General features: G+C 53.9%; 1 protein-coding gene across 3 annotated transcripts; it reads right to left on the bottom strand.

Moving 5' to 3' along the window:
* Positions 1 to 1,618: 1,618 nt before the first annotated feature.
* TCF15 (transcription factor 15) lies at positions 1,619 to 7,669 on the bottom strand. Of its 3 annotated transcripts, none has more exons than XM_030915252.1 (2): positions 7,082 to 7,669; positions 1,619 to 2,032 (listed from the first exon to the last, which is right to left on the bottom strand). In XM_030915252.1, the coding sequence occupies exons 1-2, from the start codon at positions 7,598 to 7,600 to the stop codon at positions 1,958 to 1,960; spliced, it is 594 nt and encodes a 197-aa protein (XP_030771112.1). In that variant the 5' UTR covers positions 7,601 to 7,669; the 3' UTR covers positions 1,619 to 1,957. The 3 variants fall into 3 exon arrangements, with proteins under 3 accessions (XP_030771112.1, XP_030771113.1, XP_030771114.1); XM_030915253.1 differs by lacking the exon at positions 1,619 to 2,032 and adding an exon at positions 5,966 to 6,037; XM_030915254.1 differs by lacking the exon at positions 1,619 to 2,032 and adding an exon at positions 6,838 to 6,896.
* Positions 7,670 to 11,647: the final 3,978 nt, after the last annotated feature.

Below are 11,647 nucleotides of genomic sequence, written 5' to 3'. Positions count from 1 at the left end.
GGGGAAGCACAGCCGCGCTGGGACACAGGATAACCACGCCAGTGTCCCTGGAACAGCAGGGAAGTGAGGTAGAGGGTGCTTGGAAAGCTCTCCTGGGTGGGGGACCCTGGCCCCCCGGGGCCCTCCTTCCTCTACTTCTCACACCAAAGGAGTTAAGTGTGGTGGTTTCATGGCCTGCTCCAGCCTAGGGACTGGCAATTCCACAACTCCCTTGATCTCCCCAGGCCTCGGTTTTCATCTGTGAGGAAGACCAGGTTGGTCGGGCTCATTCCTGTGGCGTCTGGCACAATGCCTGGCACACAGAGGGTATTGGCAATCTGTTTGTCAATTTGCAAAACGGGAGCCACAATTCAGGCTCAGAGGGTCAAATGCAGGGGAATGGTTAGAGGCAGAACAGAGGGGATAGGAATGTGGACTCTGGGGCCAGACTTCAGTCAGTAAACATGAAATGGATCACTTGAGCTCAGGAGTTTGAGACCAGCCTGGACAGCATATGAGACCTTGTCTTTAAAAAAATAAATTAAAAATAAAAGTGTTGTTAAATAAATAAACTGTTGAGATAGGCATATGAATGCACCTTACTGAGGAGAGGGTGGCTGCCTGGCTGCCCTGGCCTTTCCCTGGCTCTCTCACCCTCAGGCCTCTCAAGCTTCTCTGATCCTCACCTCACAGGGACACAGCCCCAGCCTGAGAGAGCAAAGAACTCCTAGCTGCACTGATCAGCTGTACCCATCGCTGTCTCTGCTGTGTCTACAATGGGGGAGACACCAGCCTTCACCTCCCAGGGCTCCTGGGAATGTAATCGGGATAACAGGTGCTGGCTTTCCACCTGGATCATCTCCAGGGCAGGGAAGGGGCTGCACTGGGCTTCAAAGGTGGACGGACTCAGGGTGTCACCGTATCACCCTGCCATGTGCCTCTGGGTGTCATTGGTCTTCTAAGTCATTTCAGATAACACAGCGGTAGGAATATTCCCCTTTAGCATGCACTCATTTGCACCTGTGGAAAACCACATGCCTTGTTGGTGATAGCATCAAAGAGGGATTGAAGGATGGCACGTTCACAAAATGGAATAATAAGCAGCTCAGAAAGAAATGAAATACCCTTTAGGTACTGATTTGGGATGATACCAAGTTAGATTAAGGAAAAAAAGGAGCTGAAAGTGTGTACGAGGTGCTGTCATTTGTGTATTTGCCTGATCATTCATAGCGAATGGGACATCACAGGAAACTGGTGCCCTAGGCTGCTTGCAGAGAGGAGAGCTGGTGGCCGGAGGACAGGGGCAGGGAGACTTTTCAACACATATCCTCTGGTACCTTCTGAATTTTGAACCGTGTGAATGAAATGAACACAGTCCTTATTCAAAAATAAATAAAATTAAGATTTCTTTACCAACCATACCAGACACCTAACAGTTGTTAAGAACATCTGATAAATAGCAGACTGAGGAAAGTTTGGTTGTGGCTCGTGGAGAGGGGGCTCTGCCTGTCTTCCCCAGCCCCACCCCTCCAGGGCTCAGGGCAGCCCCTGGAACATCTGTGCCTCTCTCTAAGTCCAGGGGAGGGCCCACCTCTGACCTCCGATGTCCACAGGCCCCTCCTCATCTCAGAACGACGTCTTTTATTTAAAAATAGCTTTTATTTTAAACTCACCAATTCTCTCTATCACAGACACTCACACTCACGCACAGACACACACATATACCCTCTGTCACCAACAGTCTGTTTTTCCAAAAGTTCTGCCTTGTCTCTGACCAGCCAGAGCTGGGCAGGCTGAATGGATCCTCACAGTTCTCCAGGATCGGGTGGAGATGTCCCGAGGGCCCTGCCCAGAGTGTCCTGGACCCAGGCCATGGTCCCCTGGTCCCCACACAAAGAAGGGGTGGGCTCGGCTCCTGGGGTCTCCTTCCCTGTACAGCCAGTGGCTGGCTCCTGGCCTCCTTCTCCAGGGTCCAGGCTCATCTCCGCGGCCCTCGAAGGGGGGCCACCCCCCTCACCTTCAAGCAGCTGCCCCCCAGGTCACGACGGCCACCCTGCAGAGGGGGAGAAAGAGTATAAGGAGGTTCGATTAGGCCAGTGTGAACACTAACCTCTGTATCCACCAACAGGGATCCTGATAAATAAATCACAGTTCAGCCACACGATCAAGTTCTCTGCAGCAGAAAGCAGAAGAAACCTTTTATGGACTGATACGGACTGCTGCCAAATGACAATGTTTAAGGACAAAAGCAAGGGGCAGGCTGAATGCGCTTGTGTGCTGTGATTGCTGGAGAGAAGTGCACGTGGGAAATTGTGAGTGGGTTTCTTCAGAGAGGAATTTGATGATGGAGAGAGGATGGGAGGGAGGCTCTCTCATGCTATACTTTTTTTTGAGACAGAGTCTTGCTGTGGCCAGGCTGGAGTGCAGTGGCACAATCTCAGCTCACTGCAACCTCCGCCTCCTGGGTTCAAGTGATTCTTCTGCCTCATCCTCCCAAGTAGCTGGGACTACAGGTGACCACCACCACGCTTGGCTAATTTTTGTATTCACACTATATACTTTTTTACCTTTTCCATTTCTTTCCCATATGATCTGTTGCTTAAAAAAAAAAGATCCAATACATTTTAAAGCATAGTATTTTACATGGGCAAAACCAGCACAGCCCACAGTGGTCTTCCCCCTGCCTGACTGCATGCCTAGTGGCTCATTCTTCCACCTTCAAAAGGGGACTGGATTTCTGGCCTCCTTGACTTCCTTCAGGGCGTCCCCCTTGCCAGGAATGTGCTCTCAGGTCTTGTCTCCCTGGAAAGGTTTCTCAGTTCCTAAATTGCCTAGCACTTCCTGTCTTTCTGGGGACATTCCATGGGGATGAATCTCAGAAGGACAAGGCAGGGTCTCTCCTTTGTCCCACCATCTGGACTGGGATCTCAGGGAATGGTAGGGAAAAGGATTTCTTCACTCTGTGGTCCCATTTCCAGCCTGGGCTCTCTTGGACCGGGACCTGACTTGGAGCAGGCACCAATCAATGCTGCTTGAATTAAGTGGCAGCCATTGGAAGATGGGCTAATGGTGGCAGTCCCTGAAATCATCAGTCCCTACAGGGGCTGTCTCTACCAGCTCTTCTCATTGATATTTTCAGACTGGACACATGTGTTTCATCCTCACCATAAGCCAGAGAGGTCACAGATGTTACAGCACCCCCTCTTTTGAGGCCTCCAGCCACTGAGTGACTGGCCCAGAGGCACCCAGCCAGTTGTAAAAGAGCTGGGCTAGAAATCTATGTTGTCCAACAATCTGTCTTGTTTCCAGGACACGACAGTGTCTGAAATCCCACTGTAAATGCTCATTGCCCTGAGCCTGGCTAGATGATGATGGAACAGGCAGCTTTCTCAGCCCACTTAGAGAAACAGCTGACCATCTGGGAGCTCTGCCCCCTGCCCCCTCCACTCCCAGGTCCAGGTTGGGGCAGATCCATCCAGATGCGAGCCCAACCTCCCTCGAGGCTCTTGCAACCCAGGGACAACATGTTCACTCACAGGCAGGGCTATTTTGAGGGCTGAGGCCACAGTCCCAGCAGAGCCTGGGGCTTGGGCTTCTCAGACAAACTCTGGCAGGAGTGGTTGAGAAGGGCAGATGGGGAGGGGGTGCAATATTAAGGTTGAATTAGAAAACTGGCTCTCCCCTCTTTTACTCTTTAAGTCCTCAGGGACAGGGAGAGCTGCCCCCTTCCACCCCAAGTCTAGAGGTCACGTGGAGACCTGGGGTCCCAGAAGAATGCTGGGACTGTTCACCTCCCTGAACCTCGGTTTCTTCATCTACGAAATGGGGACAAAATGATTTTACTTGCCATCTCAAGGTACAGTCGAATGTGAATGCAGCTGTGTAAGCTGCTAAGTGTGCTTAGAAGAGGTCCTGACAGCCGGGTACGGTGGCTCATGCCTGTAATCCCAGCACTTTGGGAGGCCGAGGCAGGCAGATCACGTGAGGCCAGGAGTTCGAGACCAGCCTGGCCAAACATGGCGAAACCCCATCTCTACTAAAAATACAAAAAATTAGCCAGGTGTGGTGGCCGGCGCCTGTAATCCCAGCTACTTGGGAGGCTGGGGCAGGAGAACTGCTTGAACCCGGAAGGCAGTGGCTGCAGTGAGCTGAGATCATGCCATTGTACTCCAGCCTGGGCGACAGAGCGAGACTCCGTCTCAAAAAAAAAAAAAAAAAGAAGTCCTCACAAGACCCCAGTTTGTTTGTCCCTTAGGAACTTAGCACCAAGGGTCTTCAGGAAGCACCATGGTTAGGAGTTGGGTTTAAGTGAGATGGACCTAGGCTTCGATCCCTACTTTGCCAAGGGCCAACTACTGCACCTCAGGCAAGTGATTTCATCTCACTGAGCCTCAGTTTCCCCCCCGTAAAGGGGAGTTAGTTTATAGGATCACACAAGCTAACATAGGATTACACAGGCTAATCTAGGTAAAGCCTTGGTACAGTGTTGGGAATATAGTAAATGTTCGTAAGTATTACTATCAGCATCATCTACTGAGAGTGCCTCCTGGTCCCAGCTACCCTCTGGGTATACCAACAGGGGAGAGCCTTACAAGATGATCCTGTCCGATCCTCACCCCCAGGTGACAAAGGGAAAGCAGGGCAGAGACAAGAACCCCAGTTCCACCTCCCACTTGCTAATTCTACCACAGAGGGCCACACCTAACCCCTCCTTCAACAGAAAGATGGTACAGGGAACTGTTTCCATGGCAACCCCAATTCCAGACTGGCCAGGATGGGAGGGAGGTGGTGGCTCAGGGTAAAGGAACAGGGTGTTGGGTCTTAAAGCTCTCTGGCCCCCCAAAGCTCAGAAGGGAACAAGAGCTCCCCAAGACAGCCAGTTTTCTTCCAGCAGAGTCCTCAAGGGGCCATAGCTGGCCAGGATCGCCCCTCTCGCCTATTCCCAGAGGAAACCATGGGGTTGACAGCATTGTTTCTATAGCCAAATTTGGCTGGGTTCTTGGTCCCATAGACAGATCCCAGGGAAGCAGCCAGGCCCAGGGGAGTCCCCTGTGAGCTGTGGGACAGGCCTGAGACCTACAGAGAAGTCCCCCAGCCTGCCTGCTGTGGGGGTGGACACATGACAGTTACAGGGACTTCCCCCTGTAACCTATCCCAACACCCTGTCTCAACCAGGCAGGCCTGAGTTTGAATCCTGGTTCCATCACTGACTGTGTGTCTCTGCGCCACTGTCAGCTCCTCTAAGCAAGTGGGGATAACCGCAGCGCCTCATTCTTGGCTGTTGCAGGATTTTAATGATAACTCATCAAAAGTGCTTAGCACAGATCAGTGCTCATGAAGGCTGCTGTCACTGCTGTTACTGGCCATTGTGCTCCCCCTCTGCACTCCCGCCACTTTTAGCCTCTTCCCTCTTCCTTCTCTAGGCCTCAGCTCTTGCTGTATGCCCCAATCCTAGAACACCCTTTCCATCGGCCTGTCCCTGTTCTAAAGCATCCTTCAGAAATGTGACACAGAAACCCTGTCAGCACTCACCCTGGGTTGGGGGCTTCCTCTGGGCTCTGAGAATCCCTTTGTGCTTCCCCTCCCCCACCATCAGACCACAGCATCCTCATCTTCATCTTCCTGCCCTGACCCTGGGGCTGCACTGTCAGGTCCTGACTGGTGGATGGGTAGGGACCTATAACCTGCTTCTCTGGGGTTCTCAGAGCCAACAGCAGGCAGCTGTCGGGTAGCTAAGGGTTGCTAACTGGAATGAATGGGTGAAAGGCAGTCAGGGAGTATCCCTGAGGGCCCCTTCAGGTCTTCCCATCCCAGGAAGCCTTAAAGGCCCACTCCTGGCTTCTCAGCCCAGCCTGGGGCACTGATGGGCCCACAGCTGGGAGCAGCAGGGACCATGGAGAGGGTACAAGCCTGAGGCTAAGAAGACGGATTCAGGGCAACTGAGGCAGCCAAGTGTTGAGAAAGCAGGTTGGATGTCTGATGAACCAGAGAGAGGGTGGTCTCAGGCCAAGATGCAGAGGCCTCCGCAGAACAGGGTGGAGCAAGGTACCACGGGGAGCTGTGAGAACCAAACAGCAGGGAGTCAGGGGCCTAACTCCAATTCCCCATGCCCTTCCACTTGACCACCAAAAGTCAGTACTCTCTCATGCTCAGTTTCCCCTGATGCAAATGGTAGCTGCTGGAATACAAGTTGTTAGACAGGCTTCTTTACTGTCGGAAAAGCCCAGGCCAGAAAGGCACAGGGTCTGGGGATGAAGTAGGTTCCTTGGGGCCTGGGCAAGGTTTCAGCCTAGAGGCCACCTCTGCTGCCACACAGCCCCCGCCCACCCCTACCAGCCTGGTCCACTTCCTTGCCCAGGACACATTGCAGGAGCTGCACACCAGCTCCCTCCAGCTGAGCCAAGAGTGCCCTCTCCCAACACCATGTCCTTTGGGGGGCTGGGGGCTCTCAGGGGGCCCCTTCTTCACTCCGACTGCTCATCCGCTGGGAACCTCAGGCTCTCGGTTGGGGGTTTGTGGCCTCCTTTCTTCTCAGTCTCCTGCTCTTGTGTTAGATCTCAGGACAGGGGACAGTTACTTCAAGGTGGGGGCAACACACACCGGGCAAACCTAGGGCGAGCACCCCGGCTTCCCAGCTGAGTAAATATGGGCAGGTGATTCCATCTCTGATGCTCAGATCCTCATGAGGATAAAATGGGCAGAAAAACTACCTGCCTGAAGGGATTCTTGTGAAGGCAAAAAAGTGGATGTGGAGCGCATCAGCACAGAGGAAGACTCAATAAAAGATGGACTTTGTTATTCCGTCCTCATGCCGTCTTCCCAGCAGGAAGGAAGTACCAGCACACCTTTCGTTGGAGGGGATATCCCACACTGAGCAGTTAAATCAGACCCGAACTCTGGGTTTTCCTGCATCCTTTCTGTTTGGGGGACAGGACATTAAGTCAGTGGTTCTGTTCCACACCAGACCCTGGGGTTGGGGAGCCGCACCCAGCACGAATTCCACGTCGCTTTCCCCTGGCCTAGTTGGGGCCACTTCCCGGAGAGGCAACGTCCCCCGCCTACCCCGACCCAGTGGTCGCAGTGAGGGACGCAGCACACTCACCCCCTTGCGCTGGTTGCTGAGACAGAAGGTGCAGATGGAGCGCGGCTGGCGGCCGCCGTCGGCGGCGGTGGGGACGGCGCTCTTGGCACTGCCGGCGGCGCGGAAGCACGGCTGCCCGTCGTCGGCCGAGTCGCCCAGCAGCAGCACGTTGGCCAGGTGCGCGATGTAGCTGGATGCCAGGCGCAGCGTCTCGATCTTGGACAGCTTGCGGTCCACCGGCTCGGTGGGGATGAGCGTGCGCAGCGCCGTAAAGGCCGTGTTCACGCTCTGAGTGCGGTCCCGCTCCCGCGCGTTGGCCGCCTGCCGCTGTCGCACCACCACCACGGGGCCCGCGCCGCCGCCCGCCCGCCGCCCGCCCCCGGGGCCCGGGCCGCGCCGCGCCGCCTCCAGGCCCTCGCAGCAGCCGAACGACTGGTCCGACGCGTCGCTCTCACTGCGGTTCTCCTCGTCCTCGCTTAGCAGCCGCACGTCTGGGTACAGCACGTGCGCGCCGACTGGCCGCAGCAGCGCGAACGCCATGGGCGCCGGCAGCGTCCCTCCGAGCGCCGCGTCCCAGCGTTGGCCGCGCCCCGCGGTGCGCTCCCGCGCGCTCCCACGGCCCCGCCGGCCCCCGCCTTATAGGCGAGGGAGGGGCCAAATGGCAAGGCCGCCCCGGCCGGGGGCGGAGGGCTCCGCCCGGCCAATGGGGAGGCGCCCGCCGCGCCCTGGCCAATGACGACGCACCCACCGCCTCCGTTCCCCAGGTTGAAAGCGGCCCGGGAGCTGGTGGCCCACCCCGAAGGCTCCCATTCCCGGCTGGCTAGCCCGGCAGATGCTGGAGGTCTGGGCTAGTCGGCCGGGGTGGGCCCAGATTCGAACTTTTTGTCCCCAGCCTGGACCACCTGGGAGACACGGGCAGGTCCCTTTCTCCTCTCTTGGACTCAGTTTCCTCATTCGGAACGTTCAGATTGCAGAGAAACAGCTGGTGTCTTCCTGCCCTCAAATTCTAATCCTGTAGTTCTGCAACTTTCATGTGCGTAAGAACTGGGGAGGGGGCTTTTGCTATTATAGAGTCCCAGATTGCTCCCATTCTGATTAAGCAGTTCTGGAATGTGCCCAGGAACGTGCATTTTGTAACAAGTCATTGATGATAGTGGTGGTGTCAGTGGAGACCACTTGGAGAAAAGCTATAATCTCTCCAAATGAGGATTCGACGGTGTCTTGTCCCTGAAGACAAACTTAAAAAAAAAAAAAAAAAAAAAAAAGGCAAAACAAAACCACAACACACAAACACCAGTAGTTCGTTCATTTATTCAACAAATATTCGTTGGATCCCTACTATGTGTCAGGCATGGTTTTAGGTCTGAGGATACAGCCATTAATAAAACAAATTTTTCACCCTCACGGAACTGGCTTTTTGGTTGAGGCACTACTGTGTGCCAAACTCGGTGCTATATACTCTATTGAGCCCAGCTGAGGCTGCAGGATGGCAGCCCTGAGTCACAGGTAAGAGAGCTTTGGCCTTCAGTCATACAGGTGGGAGTGGGGGCGCTAGCTCCAGCTTGTCTGGTTTCACTACTTCTTGAAATCTTACCACCACCATCCCATCACACACACACACACACGGGCTATCTTTCCTCAATGCCTGCCTGCCTTCTAGAAACCTTAGATTGTTCAGCCTGATGTGTCCTCCTCAGAGAATTCCTGAGCCAACGGTGGTTGCTGGGGTCTCCATCTCACTCGTGCCTGCTGCTCAGCTCTCTCCAGGCACTAGCTAAACCAGTATCCCACCTGGCCTTGAAAATAAGCCCGAATGGCAGCCAGTATAGCAGAGAAAGCGCGGGGAGTGGAGTTGAAAGGCTCCTAGGTGCATTTTGGCTCCTCTGGGCGTCTGTTTTCCTGACGATGCCTGCAGCTCTGCCATGCTGTGCTTTCCCGGCTTCCCTGATCCAGGTCAGAACTGGGGGAAGAAGAGGGAACGAGGGGTTTCCCATGGCTGCGTGGGGAGGAGCCCCTTAGGATCCAGGGTCTGCGGGAGAGTCTGTTCCCACACCTGGATCCCCCCACCGCCACCATTTGACCGTGACCCCAGCCAGGCTGGGCTTTGGGGAGGAGGAAGGCAGCCAGCATGGGCCCCCTCCCCGCAGGGCTGGTCCCACACACAGCCCCAGGCCAGGCTGCTGCTTCCTGAGCCGATGAATTATTACCGGGAGATTTCCTTCCCTGTCTGCGCCTCCTCACAGGGGCTCCCAACTCACTTCACTTTCGCTTTCTCCCCCTTCTCCCCCTCCTCTCTGCTCCTGACCCTCAGGCAGCTTGAAATTCCTCTGTCCAGCCCCCTCCCAATTCCACCTCCAACTGGAGATGCCAAACAAGGCGTGAACTGGGCCCGGAAGGCGAAGAGGGGCTTGCCTTGTAGGCTCATTCATTTATTCGCTCCTTAGGCAGATTTCCACGCTTGGGACCCTGGGAGTAAAAGAAAACCATGAATGAGACTGAGACAGGCCTTCTGCAGCCGAGAGGGGAAGGCGAGCTGTAAACAAAGGATTTCAAGACAATGTGGTAGGAGCAAGCCAGGGTCTGGTATCAGGGAGACCCAGTTCCGGTTCCAAGGGTAGCTGCTTCCCAGAGTCTCAGTTGCCTGCTCTGAAAATGAGATAATAATAGTACTCATTCCCAGGGCTGGTGATGGTTCCATGAGTTTGTGCCAGTAGAGCTGGGGCCCGGCACACAGGAGTGCTCAATACCTGCGAGGAGTTTGTGCTACTGTTTTTAGGGCCTGGCCCCAGCCAACTGCCTGGGAAAGGGCTGAGCAGCATGGACTTTTCTAGTTCTTGTCCCTGGGAGTGCAGAGGGGACTCCTGCCACATTCTCAGCTCACCTACACAGGGGACCTCAGCTTCCCCCATTCTCTGTCCCTCACTCTGCTCCAGCCATACTGGCCTCCTCACCAAACCTGGAGCCCGCTTTTTCCTGCCCCCCTGGCCCCTGATAGTCTCATAGTTTGTTCCCTCATTTCCTTCAAATCTTCACTCAAATCTTATCTCAGGGAGGCCTTCCCTGACCACCAGCACTAACAGTAACGGCTCCTCCCACCTGCCAGCATCCCCAGCTCTCCCTTTCCCTTTACCCTGCTTTATTTCTTTTTATAGCGTTTACCACTGACTTTCATTCATTCACTTATTCATTCTACAAATATTAACTGAGCACCTGCTATGTGCTAGGCACAGGTCTGGGTACTGTGGATACAGCAGTAGACACATTATGTATTTATTTGTCTACCACCTATCTCCCTCCACTAAAGTATAAGCTCCATGGGGCAGGAACTTTGTGTGTTTTGCTTATCTCACTTCCTTCCCAACACAACCTTCTGAGGTAGTATTGTCATTATTCCCATTTTACAGATGAAGAAACGGAGGTTCAAAGAGGGCAAAGTGACTTGCCTGAGGTCACACGGTGGGCCAGTGTGGGAGCTCAAATTGTTCTGACTCCAAAGCGGTTGCTCCTTCCCTAACCACATGGCTTCTGAGGGAGCCTAGAGGCCTGTGAGGGCTGAGTAGGAGTCTGCCAGATAAGAGGAGACAGATATCACAGGCTGAGAGGGTAGAGGCTGGCCCCTGCCTCTCTGACCATGGGCACCCTTCACTCCCACAAAAAGCATTTGTTTCTCAGAGGCACCTGCTGTGCACATCTCTGAGCCTGTGCTCCAGCTGTCCTTCCTGCCTGGAATGCTGTCCCTTTGGGTCTGAGCAGACATACCTAGTCCTCTGCCAGTGTTCAGAGTAGCAGATGGTGAAGGCCTCTTTGCCACTTTTTCCCAACGCAACAAGACTTTGCAGTAAGTAAAAAAAAAAAAAGTCAAAAATTTTGACTTTTCTCTCTTCATCCCTGATTCTCATTTCCATTTTCCTCCCCTCACAGGACACCCACTTGAATATCTTTGATGCTTGTCTTTGGATATATATGTGTGTTTATAAAATGTGCATGGTGTTGATTTGTGTGTGTGGGTTGTTAATGTACATAAATACATTAGATCTGTGTCATAGGCTATTTTGTTTCCTCGACACTGCTCTGTGTGCTGAGTCCAGCTCAAGTCCCTTGCTTCCCACTGCTGCTCAGCATGCATGGTGTACGTGTGCCACCATGCCTCCTTTTCCCACCGCTTTAGTGATGGATGCTGGCTAGCTCCAGTTCCCACCTCCCCAAGCAAAGCTGTGATGGACTTGCAGTGTGTGACTCTCATGGACTCCTGTGTATATTTCTCTGGGATATACCTTCGGGGGCGGGATCCCTGGAGTGGAGAGAAAACACACAGTTACTGCACTCTATGACGGCTGCCTCAGTCTACATGACCAGCAGCAGGGCATGAGGGACCACTTTCTCCACGTGGACCCTGGCACTTGGAATTATCTGACTTCCCAATGATGGAGATATGGGTTGTTTTCCATCTCATTGTGCTTGCCTCCCTCATGGTGTGGACAATAATGAATACTTGTTGCACTTTGGGAGGCCGAGGCAGGCAGATCTTGAAGTCAGGAGTTTGAGACCATCCTGTCCAGCATGGAGAAACACTGTCTCTAGTGAAAA

Source organism: Rhinopithecus roxellana, chromosome 13 (genome assembly GCF_007565055.1).
Source record: "Rhinopithecus roxellana isolate Shanxi Qingling chromosome 13, ASM756505v1, whole genome shotgun sequence".
NCBI classification, from domain to species: Eukaryota; Metazoa; Chordata; class Mammalia; order Primates; family Cercopithecidae; genus Rhinopithecus; species Rhinopithecus roxellana.
The sequence above is the reverse complement of the archived record's forward strand: the minus strand, read 5'-3'. Positions and strand labels throughout refer to the sequence as shown.

Coding starts and splice junctions, on each gene's coding strand:
- TCF15 (XM_030915252.1), bottom strand. CDS start 7,600: ATGGCGTTCGCGCTGCTGCGGCCAGTCGGCGCGCACGTGCTGTACCCA. Junction 2,033..7,081: donor TCAGCAACCAGCGCAAGGGG/GTGAGTGTGCTG, acceptor CCCCCTCTGCAG/GGTGGCCGTCGTGACCTGGG.